The 22589-nt window shown below is 42.6% G+C and overlaps 2 protein-coding genes across 5 annotated transcripts; one reads left to right on the forward strand and one right to left on the reverse strand.

Moving 5' to 3' along the window:
* LOC307088612 (butyrophilin subfamily 3 member A3-like) lies at positions 1–22281 on the forward strand. Of its 3 annotated transcripts, none has more exons than XM_079754556.1 (7): positions 1–90; positions 4241–4561; positions 18988–19305; positions 19830–20096; positions 20384–20683; positions 20952–21051; positions 21231–22281. In XM_079754556.1, the coding sequence occupies exons 1-6, from the start codon at positions 9–11 to the stop codon at positions 21047–21049; spliced, it is 1386 nt and encodes a 461-aa protein (XP_079610682.1). In that variant the 5' UTR covers positions 1–8; the 3' UTR covers positions 21050–21051; positions 21231–22281. The 3 variants fall into 3 exon arrangements, with proteins under 3 accessions (XP_079610682.1, XP_079610684.1, XP_079610683.1); XM_079754557.1 differs by lacking the exons at positions 1–90; positions 4241–4561 and adding exons at positions 16160–16389; positions 17871–18188 and having other exon boundaries at positions 21231–22280; XM_079754558.1 differs by lacking the exon at positions 20952–21051.
* LOC307088614 (CD276 antigen-like) lies at positions 5862–13407 on the reverse strand. 2 transcript variants are annotated; one of them, XM_079754560.1, is made up of 7 exons: positions 13088–13407; positions 12854–12949; positions 12172–12501; positions 11797–12063; positions 11175–11474; positions 8925–9009; positions 5862–6704 (listed from the first exon to the last, which is right to left on the reverse strand). In XM_079754560.1, the coding sequence occupies exons 2-7, from the start codon at positions 12936–12938 to the stop codon at positions 6605–6607; spliced, it is 1167 nt and encodes a 388-aa protein (XP_079610686.1). In that variant the 5' UTR covers positions 12939–12949; positions 13088–13407; the 3' UTR covers positions 5862–6604. The 2 variants fall into 2 exon arrangements, with proteins under 2 accessions (XP_079610686.1, XP_079610687.1); XM_079754561.1 differs by having other exon boundaries at positions 5862–6555; positions 6646–6704; positions 12854–13407.
* Positions 22282–22589: the final 308 nt, after the last annotated feature.

Genomic DNA, 22589 nt, shown 5'->3' on the forward strand with positions numbered 1-22589 from the left:
TCAACAAGATGACAGAACAGTGTTCAGTCCAGAAAAGTGTTCTGGTCCAAACAGCCGTGTTTCTTATGCTGGCGGTCCTCATTCAGGGAGGTAAGCTTGACTAAATGTATTAACTAAAATGAAGAACGTTTCCTTTTTATTTATTTTTTATGCAGGATTATTTTGAAATCTAAAGGTGAAAAGGTAAAGGTAAATGTAAACCTGGTGATATCTCTCACATGATCGTTGACATAGTAATCTATGCTATTTTGCCGTTACTAATATAACAATAATATTTTTCCAGTCTGCCAACCCCCTTGTGAACGATCGACTCTGCTCCGAACACAGGCGACGTCTGTGTGGATGCGTGGAGCTCTGTCTGAGCCAAATTGAAAACAATCGGGGCTGATGCCAAGAATCCTTTTAAGACAGGGGTAAAATGTGAAAATCGGGCTGATGAACATGCAACTGTAATGTAGTTTTAGAAGGAAAGGAAAGACCAATCGTCATGTCAGACTCACGTCGGGGCAGGCCTACTGAGTAGGTTAATGTTTTCGTTAAGGATAGGAAAGTGCACCACATACACCAGCAGTCAAAATGAGACATTAGAATAGCCTATAGCCAAATAAACACTGTCATGCACCTACCCCGATGTCAAGTGGACCAGGGTGAATTCACTGCGGGTCTCCTGAACCTGTGCAAACTAGAGCAGCAGGAAACAGCAATATTGACGTGGTGCGCTATAGATAGAGAAGAAAGAATACCAACTTTGAATTTGCAACATATTGCAACAAATTATTCTAAATCAGCCCATATATGAACAAGTCAGTATGATGCGGTTTTCACTCGCTACAATGTAGCATCTGTGGCTGCTGGCAATACAACCACATAAAAGTCTACTCTACGAGGCTATTTTCCTCATTGTTACCAGTATGTATTTTTATTTATTATTTGACGGCACATAGATCCGGGGCTGTTCCCAAAAGATCCGGGGCTATACCCTTGAATCCCCGGATCTAAAGACGCGTCTGGCCAGTGTTGCTAAAAAAAAAATCACTATAGAGCGCAACAGTGTGGTTCGTGATGTAAAAATCCCATTAATTTGCTCCATAGAGGTTTTGATTAAAAGCCATAATGTCGTAAGTAAACATCCAAAGTATACGTACCACGCGCTGTTATATAGTGAATCGATGGTATATGCTCCTGCAGGAGCCACAAGTTAAATACGTAGACATCTAGTTTAAAGTCAAGTGAAAACCTGATGGCCAAAATAACCTAACAAACACAACACATATACAGTACAGATATAGGCACACGTTAAGGCCCCTATCGTTGGGACATGAAGACATGTCCCAACGATAGGGGCCGTCAGATGCTCACACAATGCACACTCATTCGAATCTATCTGCTGATAACACTCGGCCACAGCCCGGGGTGCTCAAGGCCAGGCAGGTGCTCTCGAGAAACCCCCACACCAGCCTTGACACACACAACTCGCAACACACAATTCGCTAGAAGAAAACACATAAGACTGATACACTGTGAAGGACATCACGCTCATTTGAAGCAGAACCTCTACAGAGGCGAAGCTCCGGACGACCTCAGCGCTGTTAGGGACTTAGGCATTTTCGCTCGAACGATCTCTTACGCTCTATAGCTCAGTATAACCTTTTTCACCTTACTAAATAAATCCGAGGCCCTCGTGCCGACAATTTTATCTCCTCTCCGTCTCAGTTTATCTGTTCAAGTAACTAGGCAGACTATTTTTCCCAACAAACCCTGCGAAAGTCAAGTGGGCGATGCCACTGAACTCAATCCTTACCATCCTAGCAACCAGGATTTAGATTAATGGAATATTAGAGAGTTTTAGAGGGAATGAGCTCTTAATTTTGAAAAATATGTTGATATATAATATATGATAAAAATAGAGTAAGAGTTCAATAAAACCCTAACCCTATGATATAGCACTAGCAGCTATACACGCGTCATGGTACAATGACGCGTGTATAGCGCTGTCATCGTACCATGTCGATGTCAGCGCTATACACGATATGAAACACTATACATATGCACACACACACACACACATGTGTGTGTGTGTGTGCCCCGGATGAGGGCTTTTTGACGTATCCGTGTGTTTTTCCGGTTTGTATTACAAGGGCGATTTCATTGGACAGTGGCCTTGCGTATATTTGCATAACACAGTCTAATTGGCCGACGGATCCGTCGCTGCCTGAAAAGTTGAACATTCCTCAACTTTTTGACTCAGGCCACGGAGCCGCCAGAACGGACGGACCCACAATGTATTTCGCGAGCGCCCCATGCAAAGTCAATGAGATCCGTCGACAGACGGTGGTATTGTGAACAAGGCCTGAGGGAGGCGTCAGGGGCCGTTTCCCAGCCGACCCCGACGACGGGCCTGACGGAGGCCCCCTCACCCTTGTTCCCCATTGTGGAAGAACCTGAATTATATTCTATTCACCGTTTTTTCCTGAGCTGCACGAAAGAAATCGTTGCACCGCAACCCTGTTGGAGCGTTTCATAGAGAAATCCCAGCCGACGACGAGGGGGTTGCCACAACACACACACACACACACACACACACAGAATATATGACACAACTTGTATTAATAATATAAACAATATAATAATGACTAAGGTTATAAGATGCAAGAAACGCGCTAAACTATTGGGTTGGAACCATTGCGAAAAGGTTTGCAATGGTTTATGGGATGAGTAGTTCCTTCACCCGTTCACAAAAATAATGTAGTCTTGTACCTATTGTGTATGTGCCTTTTCTTCCGTTTGTCTCTTTAGACAACGATTTTACGAAAAGTCAACGGTGAAAAAACGTCACTGTTACAAATGACGGCCTTAATTCATTGGCCAAATTCCTATACAACTATGTAATATAATCAAACCACAATCAGGAATGAAAGATAACGAGACAAGTGTCGTGAATGAGCTTTGGCAAAAAAAGTGTATGATGCAAACAACAGATGACTGTCTCAAGCTTTCCTATGTTTCTGTATCCGTCCCTATTCAAATAAACCGTAAATAATAACTTGGGGTTCATTACCACATAACAACACATATTAGGCATATAATATAATATATGTATGAAATTATATATTAGGCCTGCTACTACATACTGAGGGGGGGGGGGGGCGTCAGCCCTATGTTCCCAAAGCCCTATGGTCCCACACTTCTGGGACATTTTCAAAATTAGGTATTGTGTTCCTTATATTTCCCTTCAATTTATGCCCTATCCTCAAACATGATTTTTTTGGAAGCACTTTATAGTAAATTAATGAGTTTAAATATTTCCCACAATATTTGGTGAAAAGCATAGCAGACAGGGTAAGAGTAGGGTTAGGGCTAACCCTGGCTCAATACCGACAAGATGTTGTGGCTCAAGTGAGGCAGGTTCCAACGATGCCAGTGAAATGTGGGAATATAGGGCTGTTGGGATATAGAGCTGTGGGGACATAGCGCTGTGGGGACATAGGGCTGTGGGGACATAAGGCTGTGGGGACATAGGGCTGTGGGGACATAGGGCTGTGGGGACATAGCGCTGTGGGGACATAGCGCTGTGGGGACATAGGGCTGTGGGGACATAGGGCTGTGGGGACATAGGGCTGTGGGGACATAAGGCTGTGGAGACATAGCGCTGTGGGAATATAGGGCTGTTGGGATATAGAGCTGTGGGGACATAGGGCTGTGGGGATATAGGGCTGTGGGGACATAGGGCTGTGGGGACATAGGGCTGTGGGGACATAGGGCTGTGGGGACATAGAGCTGTGGGGACATAGGGCTGTGGGGACATAGGGCTGTGGGGACATAGGGCTGTGGGGACATAGAGCTGTGGGGACATAGAGCTGTGGGGATATAGGCACACTCCCCTAGGGGGTGCGATAGAAGTGAAAGTGGTTTGATGTCAGAGGACGTTTGGTCTGTATATAACATTTTATACAGGGAGTAACTTCTTAATAGCTATCACTATGACAATATGCTATGGCAGCGGCGCTGAAAGGTCAAAGCGCATTCACACATTTCGTGTCCGTGAGAATTGTGCATATCAGACTAATCAGATTGTATTTCTGTACTTGGTTCCCAAATGGAAAAGATTCTTAAGTTGCTTTAATGTATTGCATATTATTCAATTAATAGCAATGGACAATTGTACGAGTGTTCACCCCTCAATATGGATCACACCTACGGGTTTTAAAAGGGTATTGACCAGGTGCTGTTCAATCTCCAGACACCCCGGTGGGCTGTGTGTTTGGGGGGAGCTGTGTGCTCCCTTGCCGCTTCCAGCCAAACAGTAACACGATCCTGGAATGGGTCAAGAGGTGGGATGGGGAGGACTTTACGGTCCACCGCTACTCCCGGGACCAGGACCAACTGGGACACCAGGACCCTCTCTACAAGAGAAGGACCTCCCTGTTCCATGACCAGATCTCAGGGGGCAACGCATCCCTTGGTCTGTCCAGGGTGAACCTCCAGGACCAGAGCAGGTACCTGTGTTACGCCAGCAATTCCGAGAAAGACTGGCTGACCAGCGTCACCCTGACAGTGAGAGGTGAGCTCAATTTCTATTTGTATAGGATTCCATCCTATAAATAAATATAAATGTTGTATTGAGCAAACGTTAGCTGTTTGAGTTTCGTGTTTTAATGCGATACCATGTCGTTGCAGCTCCTGTTTCTAGAGTGGACATTGGGCTAGTGAACAACAGTGTCACCTGTGAAGAGCGCTACTGGAGGTGGAGATGGACAAGGGGGGGGGAGTTACTCGACTCTGGTAACCCCGGAGTGGAGCAGGCTGGTGGCGTAGACTGGTGGTGCCGATTGGACTGGGCCCTGGTGGGCGGGGCCTTGAGTGGTAGCGGGGGCCTCCGAATCGAATCGGTTAAAAAATAGATTGAACTTATTTGCCCACTCCCTGTCCCCATCTTCAGGTCCACAACCTCCTACTTTGCTATGGCCCGACATAGTTTTCAAACCCCTCCAGACCTCCCTGACATTGTTACCCTGAAGGCGCTACTCCCATGTCCTCCTGTAGGCGTCCTGTCCCCTTCTTAGTTCCCTCTTCACATCCTTTTGCACTCTCAACTCTTTATCCCCAGATGCAAAAGCCCTTTTTTTCAGATTCAGCAAGTTTTTCAGGTCAGGGGTCACCCAGGGTTTATTATTTGGAAAACACTGTCCAAACAGTCCTTGAGAGCCATGCTTGCCTCATCAGACCATTTCCTTATATACTTCTTAGTTGGTGGTTGTCTCTTACTAGGGGTATGTAACCAGGGGTCAAGTGGACCGGATTATGATCAGAACGGCCCAATGGGGGTAGGGGTTTTGATTTATAGGCATCTTTGATGATAGCATAAAACAAATCAAAAATTCTATTGTCTCTGGTGTCACAGTTGACATATTGGGTGAATGGAAAGACAAGGGGGCGTGGTTCAAATCCCCAGAAATGAGAAGGAGCGCTTTGGAGTTGGATGTCTGCAACGGTGATTCAACAGTGAGTAGAAGCTTGCAAGCAGAAGCAGCATCAGCAGACGGGGGGGGGGGGGATGTACACGGTAATGGCAATGACATGTGAAAATTTTCTAGGGAGATAAAAAGGAGCGATGCTGCCCCCTGTCCACTCTCACGAGTTTAAAGCCATCCAGTATCACATGAATCGAGGGTGAGATCATTCAGCCATGTTTCTGTGAGGAAAGCAAGGCTACTCTCCCGGTATCTCCGCTGCAGTCTGGTTGCACTCGGGGTTTGTTATATTGAATTCAAAACATATAATATCAGAGAGCTGTTTGGTTGAGTGTAAAGAGACATTTTGTCACGGTTAACGGTTGGCAGGTAGGACCCAATAGCAGACAGTTCAGGTAAAGGGTAATTTATTAACGCAAAAAGGCAAGGAACACCGAGAACACCGGTGACGCAGGTAACACGGGTAACACAGGTATAATATAATAATCATAATACAAATATAAAATTAACAATATTAATAAACAATAGGTTTATTCCGTTGGAGATGCTTTTGTTTTAAATCTGTGTAAAAGTCCAATGCCACAGACGGTACACAAATAATAGACTAATAGATAATGGACGCATGTTGCAATTCATCCATTCATAGCCTTAAAGATGAATTTAAGTTTCACGACTTCTTACAAATCTCAATGTAAAAGAAAATAGTGGGATCAAAATAGACAAAAATCTCACCGCTTTCCAAGTGACCAAACTACAAATTGTTTTGTATTTAGTCATAAAAGGTTTCATTCCCATTAATCCAGATTCATGTGTCTGTGCTCTTGGTCGTGTGTACTGTGGTGTGTCACCAAGGACGCCCATTTTGTTGTTGTTGTTGTTGTGGTGCTGAAGTTGCCTCGGTTGTACCCATGACATTGTCCGTCATAGTTTTTCTCTGTTGCAGAATAAATATATCCTCCCAGTCCATCTCAGATGAAGACACCGGGCAACATAGCAGCAGACTCTAATCCCGGCAGAGGAGTTAGAGGTCAGAATCAGCCCCTACCACACCCAGTCAACTTCTAAGAACCGCAGTAGCACCTGACTGAGATAGACAGAAAGAGACAGACAAGATTGGGAATTATTGGTATTAATTAACTGACTGCAGCTGTAACATAAAATGAACACAACTCACCTGCTGCAGGCTGTTTCACTAGAGGGAGCTGGAGGGCTGGATGTTGCTTGACCTGCAGGCTGTATTCAAACATACAGTTCAACAATATTGTTACACCACTGCATAAAACCCTTTGTAATGCTACTGCATATAAGGTAGCACTGTGCAAACACACACATAATAATGTCAACATAGCAGTGTATCATCAAATACATAAAGACCACAAATAATTAGCTGAACGTTCCAGCTCCGGAGGGAGGAGAGGTGAAGATGGGAGACTAGATGTCCCTTCTCCATCAGTTGGGGACATCGGTAGATGATCTAAGACAGTTATAGAGAAGATAAAGTAACACTATCACAACAGGCCCGGTTCTAAATTGTTTGCACCCTCAATTGAAAAAAATATTTTTTTTTGATAAAAATATATGAGGCTTAACCTCAACAAGACTGAGCTCCTCCTAATACGAGGGAAAGATTGCCCACACATGGACTTACTGGTCACTGTTGAGAACATCACTGTATCTCCTTCTCCAACTGCCAAAAACCTTGGTGTAGTGTTGGACAATCAGTTATGCTGCACCACAAACATCACTGCGGTGGCCCGGTCCTGCAGATTTGCACTTTACAACATCCGCAGGATCCGGCCCTTCCTCAAAAGGGAAGCAGCTCAGCTTCTAGTCCAATCACTGGTCATCTCCCGCCTCGACTACTGCAACTCGCTCCTGGCTGGACTCCCTGCCTCTGCGATTAATCCCTTACAGCGCATCCAGAATGCGGCAGCGCGCCTCGTGTTCAACCTACCAAAGTTCTCACATGTAACCCCCCTCTTCCGAGACCTCCACTGGCTCCCTGTAATAGCTCGCATCAGATTCAAGATGATGGTACTGGCATACAAGACAGTCGATGGAACTGCCCCTGCCTACCTCCAAGCATTAGTAAAGCCACACACCCCAGCTCGATCCCTCCGCTCAACTACCTCAGCTGGACGTCTGGTACCGCCATCGCTAAGAGCAAGCAAAGGTCGATCAGCAAAGTCACAACTTTTCTCTGTTTTGGGACCTCAGTGGTGGAACGAGCTCCCTACCGATGTCAGGAACGCAGAGTCGCTCACCAGCTTCCGCAAAAGACTCAAAACTCACCTGTTCAGAGTTCAACTCGACTCTGCATAGAAACCAATGCACAGCCACCATTGAATGTTGTACGTCCTGGCACTTGTACAAGGTACTTAATTGTGTAGCATCTACAGTAGCTGCTATCGCTGCTTTACACTGGGAATGGGTTACCCTAGTGATTGTAATACTTGCACTTGGTTCTATGAACGTCCTTACTGTACCGACAGCGATATATTGTTTCACTTCTTATGACAAATGTACTTATTGTAACAAATGCACTTATTGTAAGACGCTTTGGATAAAAGCGTCTGCTAAATGCCCTAAATGTAAATGTAAATGTAAAATACTTGCTCACAAAACAAATTGTAATGAAACTTGTGACAATTTCCATTAAATACCATTGTTTGCTGCATTTATTTTGTTCACTAAACCGATAAGAACGTTATTATAATTATGACAGGGGCGCGTTAACTGTGCCCCGGCCGGCGTCGTGTGCAAAATGCGCACACCCATGTATATAGTATATCTATAGCGCACACGGCAGCGACATCGAACTTCTTCGGCAACAACAATTTAGCATTTAGCAATGGATATCCGAAATTGGCTCAAAAAGAACACCGCAGAAGAATCAATTACAGACATTAACCAGAGCAGGGAGGAGGATGGATCCTGTGCCCCCTGGTGGATCAAGTGTGCCACTGTCTTGAAACTCTTACAGTGAGTGTCCACTCTCCAGCTTGTTGTTCATGAATACTGGACAACATGGGACAGTTTGAGAAAATGGCTGCTGACTGAGCCTGTTTGCACAAGTTACAATTTGAATGACATTGTAAAATCCTTTGTTCTCACAAAGCTATGTCAACAGCTTATTTTACTAATGTATTAAATGTATTATGTTCATCAGAACCCATATTTGCCAGTTGTGTTTTGATTGTTTTTATTTACAATCTTGTGAACTTTAAGAAAGGCACTATGTATTACTGATTACTTTTTGTGAAAGTAACATTACTAAGACATTACTAACTCCTAAGATTAAAGAGAGTTATATTAGTAATGGATTCATCTCAATCATATTTGTAAAACCACAGATCAGTCCCACATCGCAAATAAATGAAATAACCTCAGAAATAACCTCACCAACTTTCTTGACATAATCACAGTTAATAAAATGTGCAGTATAGTATTTACCAGATGATGATGATGCTGATGATAGCTAAAAGGATGGCTGCAAGGAAGACTCCTAATGTGATCCGATGTGTTATATTGGATCCCTCTGAAGCAGAGGAAGAAAAGTTCATTTTTTCTTCCAAAATAATAGATTAGAATAATAGATTTTTTATAATTATTTTCATTATTAATACTACTATAATAAAAACAAATATTAGCAAGAGGTGAAAAAAAGACAATGTACATTGACATCAAAGTATTGCAAGCCTGATGTCCCTTTCACACCACGGATGGTGTAAGCATCACACAGATTTATTTGCAGATACGGAGCTGTATTAGTTCTAAGCCATACAGTGTTGCTGACAATAATGCCATGAATTATATGAATTCTAATTCATATAATTCTAATATTATGAGATTGATTTGGCAGAGGGACATTGCTGTAGAGATCAAGTGTGACAATTGGGCAAAGATTTTGGCGGATTGTGGTAAATATATGAGAGGCAATGGGAAAGCTCACACAATACAAAATATGACATAGTTATTACTTTTATACTCCTTCTAAAGTCCACAGAATGAAACTATTGAATGATAACCTATGCTGGAAGTGTAAAGCTGAAATTGGTACTTTTCTTCATTGTATCTGGGAGTGTGCTACGGTCAGACCTCTCTGGACTCAGATTATTTTTATTTTAAGCAATTGGTTTGGGTCAGAAATTCCTTTAAGCCCAGAGCTCTGTTTACTGCGGGACAAATCTCAAATACCTAATGTATCAAAGTGTGAGTTTTCTGTAATTATTGTGGGTATAATAACGGCCTGCCGAGTTATTTTAAGGCACTGGAAGATACCAAAGGCCCTACAAGTTGAAGAATGTGTCAATGCCATGACAGAAACTGTATTTTATGAATGCATGTTGAACAGATTAAGTGACAATTGGGGGGGGGGGGGGGGAGGGTTTTGGGACCACATAAAGGTGGACAATGACCCCACCTAATACAGCTATAACTGCGAATGCAGCTAACTTCACCGGTTCCACGGTAACAAATGTATTAGATTTTTGTCATTAGCCTGTAATTAATTGTGGGGTCTGATCATGTCACACTCCCGGGGGGGAGAAGAAAGGAAAAGAAACATTGGCCCGTTTGTTGGTATGGTTTCTATTAATTTTTTAGTAGAACATTTACTTAATCTCATTAACCATTTGTTTGTTTGAATAGTTGACAATACATCTTAATTTACAATATTTTATTTATTTATTTTTACGAACTAACCTTAAGCTATTTGAATGGTTGATGATTTTTTTTTTTTTTCTTGAGTGTTGGAAATTCATTTAGTGTATTCCGCCATGAAATTGAAGCTATGAAATTTATGAATTTTGTGTTATGTGTTTTTGTATAGAGGGGTTATCAGTCTATGTGACGTCACTCTATGTCACTCCCCGCTCTACACGCATGTCGTTGGCAGAAAGAGACGAGAGCGACAAGAGCCGCAATCATGTCTTGTGCGGTTGGTTGCACAAATCCTTTTAATAAGACTGATTAGCCCATTTATTCTACTTCTTGCTTGCCAACATAATCAAACAATTCAAATACTTTAATAATTGTGCTTTTTCTTTTTCGTATTGCATGCTTATTAAATGTATATTCTGAGTTCATCTCCCTCAAAAAGTAGTCCCCTTTAATTACGATCGATCAAACATGTTTTTGACACCTCGAAGGGCATTATTATGCATATGCCATGGTCACTTGCCAAGGAAAATAAATTAAGAACATTCATTAATATTTTCATGCGTTTTACAATCCAAATATAAAGTTTTTCACATAAATAGGATGGACCATAGCTACAACTTGGCAACGGGAGGTATTCTAGTCCGCTGAGCTATGAGCCAGAGAGCTAACGTTATGGATTGTACATATTTATAATTCGAAATACGTCCCAGCCTTTATATCACAGATACTCTAGTTTCTATAGCATATATCCGCCTTGTCTTATTACAGTTTATTGTAACAGTAAGCTGACAAAATCGCTAATTAACACTGCAACTGCAAATTAACCACACAGAGATAACCATGGCAACCGGTCAAACAAATTTTCTTTTTGCCATCTTTCTGCGCGCGAATCCGCCGTGTTGATAAACAAATAATCCCTCTATCCTATGACCTAGTAACCATGTAAGTACCGTTTGTGGAAATTTAATAAATATGTGAATTATGAAAAAAAAAAAAAAAAAAAACATCACACATGTGTTTGTATTTTCACCAAGGGCCTACCTTCAACAGGGTCCTCCAGTATCTTCAGTTCAATGCGGGTTACGTCTTCTTCGACTGCGTACCTGAGAGCACACCTGTACGTCCCTTCACTCTGGGCTGATGAGCTCACATACAGCAGGAGGCTGCCTGATTCAGACAGGTCTCTTACATGCTGCTGCCACTCTGGTTCCACCACCTTCTCTTGTCCTGCTTGTCTTCTGAGGATGGTCTGGTGGTGGTTGAAGGTCCATGTGATGTCATCGAGCCCCGAGGCGTTACAAGGGAGTAACACCTCACTCCCGAGAGCACTTTGCATTGGAGCTGATTCAGATAGACACACGAGTGGACAGACAGAGAGAGAGACCCAAGATATGGTTATAGAATCTGATGAGAAATTGTTCCATGACACAATTTTTCCAAATTTGAACGATGTAGGACAGTTAAAATCCCTGACCAATAACGTCAATGGTCCAACTTTTCAGGCATTTTAAGACGAAGATGGAGTAGATCAGACCACAATAATAATTTCACAAAACAGCAGTACTCTCTCATGATAGGTATAAGCGGAAATGACACTTTAAGTTGCCGCAATTGACAATCTATTTTACTTCTGACTGTTGCCTTGCTGGATTTAAAGACTTACGGATTTGCCTGATCGTGACTTTCCTTGCACTGTGTTCATTTTGGACTAAGCAGCTGTTGGTCGATTCTGTGTCATCGTTCACAGTCCTTAAGGAGCCGCTGATGTCATAGAGTCCCTGGTCATCTTTATGGACCTCGGTTGTGTTCTGGAGGACAGTAGCCGGGCGAGGACTGACGGACCAGGTGAGCTGTGGTCTTGGGTAGATTCCTCCAGACTTACAGGTGACAGTGTTGTTCAGTAGCACAATGTCCACTCTAGCAACAGGAGCTGCAACAACATGGTACCTCATTAAAACAAACTAAAAGAGTTTGCTCAATATTACTTAATTTTTTTTATATATATATATCATTCTATGAGATTAGAATTTGAGCTCACCTCTCACTGTCAGGATGACGAAGGTCTCCTGGTTGTACTGTGAAGTGCTGGCGTAACACAGGTACCTGCTCTGGTCCTGGAGGTTCACCCTGGACAGACCAAGGGATGCGTTGCCCCCTGAGATCTGGTCATGGAACAGGGAGGTCCTTCCCTCGTAGAGAGGGTCCTGGTATTCCAGTTGGTCCTGGTCATCGTAGTAGGAGTGGACATGAACATCCTTCCCATTCTTCTTGACCCAGTGGAGGGTCTCAATACTGTTTGCAATACTGTTTGGCTGGAAGTGGCAAGGCAGCACACAGCTCCCCCCAAACACACAGCCCACCTGGGTGTCTGGAGATCAGAGAACAGGGGTTGTTGGAGGCATACTATTCATTACCTTTATAAGCAGGTCCGTAAGTAATACACTGTTGGAGATACAAGTTAATAAGTTACTACTCAAAGATTATCTTAAATCACTCATAAAACATGACCTTTAGACCTCTACAATCTGAGATAGTGAACGACGACTAAATCCTCTTAACTCATCCAGACGACAGACTTATGTTCTCTGATGCCTTTTAGAGTTGGTTTTTTGTTTGTGCTAGTACTGCTGCTAGTCCAAATATCAAACATAACAAACCAAACATAGAAGAACTCTCGATATTAGGTTTGCCGAGAGACGGTTACATTCGGTCCAGCTTACCTCCCTGAACGACGACCAGCCCCGTCAGTAACACGACCGTCTGAACCACAACACTGCTCAGTGCGGTCACTGTCTTTGGCGTCATCTCTCAGCCGTCTGAATCGGAAGTATAACAATGTTTCCCCCAGAAAACATCGTCCCCATCGTAAGATTCTAACCCAGGTCCTTCTTGTGAGGGAGCATGGCTGGACAAGACTGAGGAAGTTGTTAAACCTCCTGACTTTATTATCGTACCATCAGACATCAAGCAGGGTTGGAAGCAGAGATCGCACGTCGGGATGTACGATGGCTGGCAGGGCAAACCTCTCCCGAAACGTCCTTAGCTTTCGGGCAGCTCAAGGCAACAACGTGGCACAGCTTCCTCCTTCGTAATTCTCACATGGAGAGCTTTCACTGACGTCCAGACTTACTCCACAACAAAATGCTCAAAAAAACCGCATCACTCCCAGCGACCAAGGCGACGCAAAACCGTACTAGACTGAACTTAGAACTGATAAAACAAAACGAATAAACCTACACACAGCCGGAATCCTTCACTATTCCCGCTCCCTTTTTCCCGCTCGTTTTCTATCCCGCCTCTCTTTCCTTTTCCGTGTACGTCATGGTCTTAAAGGCGCAGTAACTATTTGTACCCGCTACATATGCAATATATGTCATTGTTACGACCCGGCTCGAGGGAAGTAACATGGAACAGACAAACAGCGATTGAATATAAGAAAACTGGGTTTATTGTAACAAGGTTAATCAAACTGGTGAATGGGGACCATGCTGCTAGCCCTGGCTGGCCACCGAGTGAATGAAGCCTCCCAGGCTTTAAAGGCAACAACAGGTGCCAGGTAACGAGGAGAAGGAGGAGCTGAAGGAGGAGCTCCAGGAGCACTGCAAAACATGGAGCAGATCTGCACATAACACCCCCCGCCCCCTTAAAATGGTTGCTCTAGGCAACCGCCAAGTTACACAAATCAAATTAACAAAATAAATGAAAAGCTGTATCACATATGCTCCTGACACTCATGACCTTGAAAGGGCATCTGCGAGCACATTGTCCCTTGCACGGATGTGCTTTATTTCCAGGTTAAAGCCCTGCAGGAACAAACTCCAACGCATCAGCCGGTGGTTGGAGTTCCTCATTCTGCTGATGAACACAAGTGGGTTATGGTCAGTGTAGACCACCAGGACCTGACTGGAAGAGACATACACATCGAAGTGGTCCAGAGCAGAAATAAGGGCCAAGGCCTCTTTCTCATTGGTAGAATAATGCTTCTGATGAATGTCAAACTTCTTTGAAAAATAACAAACGGGATGCTCAACCCCTGACGAGTCGTCTTGAAGTAGGGCCGCACCAACCCCAGCATCACTAGCATCGACAGCCAGTTTAAATGGCTTGTTAAAGTCAGGGGCAGCCAGGACTGGGGCACTGACCAACAGGGCCTTCAGATTCTCAAATGCCAACCGACACATCTCTGTCCAAACAAAGTGGACCCTTGGGCTAAGTAAGCTAGTCAAGGGGGCAGCCGCAGTAGCACGGAAGCAAAGATGGGAAATACTATAACATTTAAAACATTTAAACCAGTATGAATATTCCTACTGTAAGTAGGCCTATACACATTACCAGGCTATCGAATAACGCCCCCACACACACACACACACACACACACACACACACACACACACACACACACACACACACACACATACGGTGGCAGAGTGTTAATCGGGAGAGTCTGGAGAATTCCCGGTGGGCCGTTAACGTTTCGGGGCTGTCGGGCTGATTACTGCGGGATAAGTTCCTTGCAGCGCCGTCCGGCAGCCTGAGCTGTGCGCCCGCAACCTCTCACTCACTCAACAGACGCAACACTCACAAACTGTTAACATCGCAACCAAGTCGATTTTGTCTAGAGGGGAGTAACTGAGCGGCCCCTCCCGGAGTGATACAGCCCAGGTGGGCCTTGAACTGCGATTGGTCAGAAAGACGTAACAGCTAATGACAACATTGAACTCTCGTGCAGCAGGCTCGAACAGAGTGACACACAAACACAAACACACTTTTAAGGAGTTTTTCACCCGCTCAGTATCCTTGCTTGCCTCAACAAGTTCGTGCTGCGTGCTTGTTGTTTTGTTTTCAGTGTAGATCCGGTATGGTGTTGTAGTTTTTCTACAAGACTAGCTGTTGCTAGACAGCAGGTGTAAAAACTACCACGTTTGTCAAGCAAAAACAGCGTTAATCGCGCGATAAAAAAATGAACGCCATTAAAATTGGTTTGAGTTAACGCCGTTAATAACGCGTTAAACTGACAGCACTAAAAAAGATTAAGGGAAAATCAAATGGATGTGATCTGTAATAACAAATTTGAGGTATTTGTTGTATACAACTTGTGACGCAAAAAAATCAAAGAGTACAACATGTAGCCTACTAGCCTAAAACTATGAGAAACAGATTACTATTTCGGGAGCACTAAACTATGTTGCCTCACTTCCAGGGTGGCAAATCTATCAATCACTCGTTCAGGATCTATTTTCTCAAGAACATCACTCTCAACAAACATCACTGCTAGGTGATGGAGTCTCTTTTGCTCCATGGTCCTTCTGAGCCAAGTATGCAACAACAGCAGCTGCTGACTGGTACGGTTATTGCACACCAGTTAGTCAATTTGTTCTGCTCCTTGCGCCTTATATTGCTTATCATGCTACAAATCATTACAAGCCTCTGCTGACTAAAATCTGAAGCAATTCAAGAAGAGGCGTATAGAATCGCCTTGTGGGCAACTGTCATTTAATAGACATCTGACTGATTATGTTGCGGTTTTAAAATGAATTATTTCCTGGCCTTGTTATAACACAGCTGGAAATCGTTGATTTTCTGATAAAGATTATCTAGCCTCTTTGACAGCCTCTTTTGACGAAACAGCGGAAGCGATGTTAGGTGCGCTCGTGCTGAATTTTTGGTTTTGTCAGGAGACGTCCACCCACCAATCAGGTAAGATATTGCTGCAGGAAGGTTGTGCTCGATTTCACTAACCAATTTGAGCCTGGTCAGTACAGCATCCAACCTCCTCATGACCCCCCCTTCCTGCCGAAGTCCACTCCTTTTTGTTCAGGATCTGGTTGTTTTCCCCGCACCACAGTTGAACTCACTTCCTGCCTAAATCCACCTTCATAGGCAAAAGGCATCCCACATGTTTACTCCTTTTGCTGATACACATCTTTGTTTCACATTTTTCTTATCTTTATCTTTGTAAACATGCACATTCCCCTTAGTTCATACTTGCTCTGTCTAATCTGAAACAACTTCTGGAAACAGTCTAGAACTGGAACGAACAAAACTACAGGCAAAACAGGGTGGCCCTGCTACCATTTCCTTCCTTTTGCGTTCCTCTCTATTATGTTATTGTTCCACTGAAGTCCACTGCCATGCTGCAGACTCTACACACAGGAGCCAGAAAGGATCAACAAGATGACAGAAAAGTGTTCAGTCCAGAACTATGTTCTGGTCCAAACAGCCGTGTTTCTTATGGTGGAGGTCCTCATACAGGGAGGTAAGCTTGACTAAATGTATTAACTAATATGAAGAAAGTTTTCCTTTTTTATTTATATTTTATGCAGGATTATTTTGAAATCTAAAGATGAAAAGGTAAGCGTCTAATCTAAGCCTGGTGATATGTCTAACATGATCGTTGACATTGTATTCTATGCCAACCCCCTTGTGAATGATCCACTCTGCTACGAACGCAGGCAAGGTGTGTGTGGATTTGTGGAGCTCTGTCTGTGACAGTGTTGCAGCCCAAATGGCTTCCATGTAAATGGCTAGGGGCACTGCGAACGCTTCCAAATCTGCACTTTTTTTAACCACTAATATTGCTCAAAATAGCACCAAACCTCTGCAGTAGAACGACTTGGGTCCCTAAACGTAAAACGAAGCATCAACAACTTAGTAAGCGTACCGGGAGTTTACTAAAAAATACTGTATTCCAAGTCCACACAAGTTGATTACCGGCTACGATAAATAATATAAAAGAGGCGCCAACAAATCTTACTCAACAATCTCCTCTCGTGATACTTGGATGTTTTAAAGAAATTTAGCGCCTCTATTATATTAATTAGTCACTCGTTCACAAAAATAATGAACACAGTCTTGTACCTCTGCCTTTTCTTCCTTTTTCCAAATATTCTTTTGCCCCGTGTCAAAAGGTTTGATGGTCACGACTACCTTGACCAATGATTGGCTTGAAACAGGCTTAAAACTTTTTATAATGATTTTCCTAAAAGTCAACTGTGAAAATGTTCGGTGAAAAAAACGGTCACTGTTACAAATGACAGTCTTAATTCATTGGCCAAATTGCCTATATAACTATGTCATATAATCTAATATGACCGTGTATAAAACAACAAAAAGGAATGAAAGATTACGATCTCAGGACAAGTGTCGTAAATGAGCTTTGGCTGAAAACACTTTGATGCAAACATCAGATGACTGTCTCAAGCTTACCTATGTTTCTGTATCTGTCCCTTTTCAAATAAACCTTAAATTATCATTTGGGGTTCATTACCACGTATCAACACATATTAGGCATATAATATAATATATATTTTTGACATTATAGATTAGGCCTGCTACTAGATACTAGGGGGTGAGATAGAAGTGAAAGTGGTTTATTGTCAGAGGACGTTTGGTCTATATACCACATTGTATACAGGGAGTAACTTCTTAATAGCTATCACTATGACAATATGCTATGGCAGCGGCGCTGAAAGGTCAAAGTTTTGTGCCCGTGAGAACGCTGCATATCAGACTAATCAGACCATAGGCCATCCGGTGGATGAGATTGATGTGTACATTTGAATTTGTTTTATAGATTGTATTTCTGTACTTGGTTCCCAAATGAAAAATTATGATTCTTAAGTTGCTTTAATTTATTGCTTATTTTTTATTTAATAGCAATATGGTAGTTCGCCCCTCAATATGGATCACACCTATGTGTTTTAAAAGGTTATTGACCAGGTGCTGTTCAATCTCCAGACACCCAGGTGGGCTGTGTGTTTGGGGGGAGCTGTGTGCTGCCTTGCCGCTTCCAGCCAAACGGTGATACGACCCTTCACTGGGTCAAGATAAGTGGGAAGAAGCTTCAGGTCCACTCCTACTACGATGACCAGGACCAACTGGAATACCAGGACCCTCTCTACGAGGGAAGGACCTCCCTGTTCCATGACCAGATCTCAGGGGGCAACGCATCCCTCCGTCTGGCCACGGTGAACCTCCAGGACCAGGGCAGGTACCAGTGTTACGCCAGAAGTTCACAGAACAACCAGGAGACCTTCGTCATCCTGACAGTGACAGGTGAGCTCAAGTCCTGTTTGGCATGATTTTTTTTTACCTTGACGAACAATTGGCTTGGTTCCAGGCTTAAAATTCTTTATATAACGATTTTCCGAAAAGTCAACGGTGAAGATTTTCTGTGAAAAAAACAGTCAATGTTACAAATGACGGTCTTAATTCATTGGCCAAATTGCCTATATTACTATGTAATATAATATATTATAAGACATATGACCATGTATAAAACCACAAAAAGGAATGAAAGATTATGGACAAGGGACAATTAATGAGCTTTGGCTGAAAACACTTTGATGCAAACATCAGATGACTGTCTCAAGCTTACCTATGTTTCTGTATCCGTCCCTATTAAAATAAACCTTAAATAATAACTTGGGGTTCACTACCGAATAACAACACATATTAGGCATATAATATAATATACATTTTTGTCATTATATATTAGGCCTGCTACTAGGGATAGAGATAGAAGTGAAAGTGGTTTATTGTCAGAGGACGTTTGGTCTATATACCACATTGTATACAGGGAGTAACTTCTTAATAGCTATCACTATGACAATATGCTATGGCAGCGGCGCTGAAAGGTCAAAGTTTCGTGCCCGTGAGAACGCTGCATATCAGACTAATCAGACCATAGGCCATCCGGTGGATGAGATAGATGGGTACATTTGACAATTCTTTATAGATTGTATATCTGTACTTGGTTCCCAAATGGAAAAAGTAATTATGATTTTTAAGTTGCTTTAATTTATTGCATATTATTTGTTATTCTTATTTCTTGCATATTATTTTCAATCTCCAGACACCCAGGTGGGCTGTGTGTTTGGGGGGAGCTGTGTGCTGCCTTGCCGCTTCCAGCCAAACAGTGATACAACCCTTCACTGGATCAAGAAGAATGGGAAGAACGTTCAGGTCCACTCCTACTACGATGACCAGGACCAATTCGAATACCAGGACCCTCTCTACAAGGGAAGGACCTCCCTGTTCCATGACCAGATCTCAGGAGGCAACGCATCCCTTGGTCTGTCCAGGGTGAACCTCCAGGACCAGGGCAGCTACCTGTGTTACGCCAGCACCACACATTACAATCAGGAGACCTTCATCATCCTGGCGGCGAGAGGTGAGCTCGAGTCCTGATGTCATATCTTATTTAAAAAATATATTTTTATAATGCAACCCACTGACGGGTAGTTTGAGCCCATAAACCGTATTATGTTCAGGTTTTAGCAAAAAAATTATGGACCTTTGCATAGGATTTAACAAATGGCAAAACAAGTTGATGAAGAAAGTTGTGTAGTTACGCAGTTATGTAATTTTTAAAGCAATTGTGTAGTTTGCTATATGTTTTCATAAAGTACAGTAACAAAGGTCATTAACTCAGTTAAGAGTCCACTTACACCTCTTTAAGATTCAATTATTACCCTACAATCTGAGACCTGTGTTTTGTTCAACCTCAAAATACAATTGCAACGTTCCCATGTCAGTTGTGTGTGTATTTTGGTACATATATTCTGATGTTCATGGTGTGGTTAGCAATAATACCTAACTACGCCATTGATATCAGTATCAATGTAAATGCAGCAAACCAAATGAGGCATGGTTACTATTCGTTTCTTGTTTTAATGTGGTGTCATGTCCATGCAGCTCCTGTTGCTAGAGTGGACATTGTGCTACTGAACAACACTGTCACCTGTAAGTCTGGAGGAATCTACCCAAGACCACAGCTCACCTGGTCCGTCAGTCCTCGCCCGGCTACTGTCCTCCAGAACACAACCGAGGTCCATGAAGATGACCAGGGACTCTATGGCATCAGCGGCTCCTTAAGGACTGTCTACAATGACACAGAATCGACCTACAGCTGCTCAGTCCACAATGAACACAGTGCAAGGAAAGCCACGATCAGGTTGCGCCGTAAGTCTTATATCAGATAGACAGTCAGTAGTAAAGCTCAGTAATAGCTAACATAAGAGAGTACTGCTTCATATTTTTATTGTGAAAATATTTTGGTCTGCAACGTCTACTCCGCTTCCGCTGAGAATTGGCAGAAAAGTTGGACCATTGACATCATTGGTCTGGGATTTGTGTTCTCCATTGCTTAAATTAGGGTAAATGGTGTCATGATCCTAAATCTCTGCAGATTTCATAACAATATCTTATATGTCTGTCTGTTTTTCCACTTGTGTGTCCATCTAATTCAGCTCCAATGCAAAGTGCTCCCGGGAGTGAGGTGTTACTCCCTTGTAACGCCTCGGGGCTCGATGACATCACCTGGACCTTCAACCACGACCAGACCATCCTCAGAAGACAAGCAGGACGAAAGAAGGTGGTGGAACCAGAGTGGCAGCAGCGTGTAAGAGACCTGTCTGAATCAGGCAGCCTCCTGCTGTATGTGAGCTCATCAGCCCAGAGTGAAGGGACGTACAGGTGTACTCTCAGGTACGCAGACGAAGAGGACGTAACCCACATTGAACTGAAGATACTGGAGGACCCTGTTGAAGGTAGGCTCTTGGTGAAAATACAAAATCAATCTCTGTGATGCTAAACCATCCGTGGTGGGAAAAAGCAACATTGTGTTTACAACACATGGGGGGTAAGGCAAAGGTCTGCATTGTCTTCTTTACTGAACCATTTACTGGACTAGTAACTGATAAGCCACCTTAGGTAATGTGTGTAATGTTGTTATTATTATTGTTATTGTTATTATTATTATTATTATTATTATTATTATTATAGAAAGAATAAGCAACATTCTCTTTTTCTATTCAGAGAGATCTTCTAGCACACTTGGGATCATTTTAGGAGTCGATGTTCCCGTTATCATTTTAATTATCGCCATCATCAGTCTCTATATTATAAACCCGTAAAGGTAAAACCACTACTTACACCTTCATTAATAACATGTTTACTACACATTTTTATTTTCATCGAATTTCTTGAGAAAAATGGGGAGGTTACTTCTGGGTAATTTATGAGTGATGTGGGACTGTGTAGTTTTACAAATAGGATTATGAAGCTATTATTAATGTAAGTTTTTGTTACTCTTAGGCCAAAGAAGGACGAGGATTGAGCTCAAACCACCAAAGTACTGAACACTCTCCTCAGGAAGTCGTTCCTCTGTCTGAGATAAAGGGTTCAACCTCCTGACTTTACTACCGTACCATCAGACACAGCAGGGTAAGACCGGGGTCACAGGTGCCAGGATCCATGTTTGCGCTGTAATTTAGGGGTGTTACTAGGGGTAGGGGTTGCTTTGTAGGAGGGACTCTAGGGTCTGATTCTGATCTCTGAGTCCTCTGCTGGGATTAGAGTCTGCTGCTATGTTGTCCGGTGTCTTCATCTGAGATGGACTTGGAGGATATATTTATTCTGCACCAGAGAAAGAATTTGAAAAGGTCAAACGGACCATGTGATGGGTACAACCGAGGCAACCTCAGCACCACAACAACAACAACAACAACAACAACAACAACAACAACAACAACAACATGGACGACCTTGGTGACGCACCACAGAGCACACGTCCAAGAGCACAAACACATGTCTCTGGATAATGGAAATGAAAAAAACTAAGTTTTCTCGTTTAGTCACTGGACAAGAACTGAGTTTTTGTCATCCTTATGATCCCACCATTTTATTTTGCATTGAGATAAATTGTAATTCATCTTTTGGCTATGAATGGCTGAATTGTAACATTCGTCCATTATCTTAGTGTACCGTCAGTGGAATTGGACTTCTTCACTGATTCAAAACAAAACCAACTCTAACAGATTACTACTATTATTATTTGAAATATTGTTTTCTTTTGTATTATAACGTCATAATCAACCATTTTCAAATACGTGTATTTACTATGTTTGTAAATTAAGGTTTTCCACTTTTCGTTTGTCACAAATGCTCATACAGGGCTGGTGCTGTGCAGTTGTTTGTGCCTGAACTGTTATGTTAATTGTGATGTCCACATCAAATAAATAAATACGTTTTAAATATATCCTCTTTTGCTCTTAATTTTTTACCTCCCTGCTGTTTTCATGTTATATTCTTCTGAGGAAACATACTCTTTCAACGTTGTTTGTGTTTAAGTTATCATTTACACCTGATCAATCCATTAAATGTAAATCACAAATTAACTTTTTTATATTTAGGCAATGAGTAGTCCTGAATTCTAATAATATACTTTATCCATTATTATTAGTAGAGTTTTCGCGCGCGCATTGCGAGCGCTCAACCTCTAGTTGTAATTAAACCCATAGCAATAATGTGGAAACCCCAGTCGATAATGTAACAAATTTCTGAGCGCATAACATTTAGTCTACAATGTTACGTGAAACATTCGTTCACCACAAATGACTCTTAAAAGCAGAGCCAACGTTACATATTTTTTAACCATTCAGCGAACAAAAGGCA

Source organism: Pollachius pollachius (assembly GCF_949987615.1).
Source record: "Pollachius pollachius genome assembly, chromosome: 17".
Taxonomy (NCBI): Eukaryota; Metazoa; Chordata; class Actinopteri; order Gadiformes; family Gadidae; genus Pollachius; species Pollachius pollachius.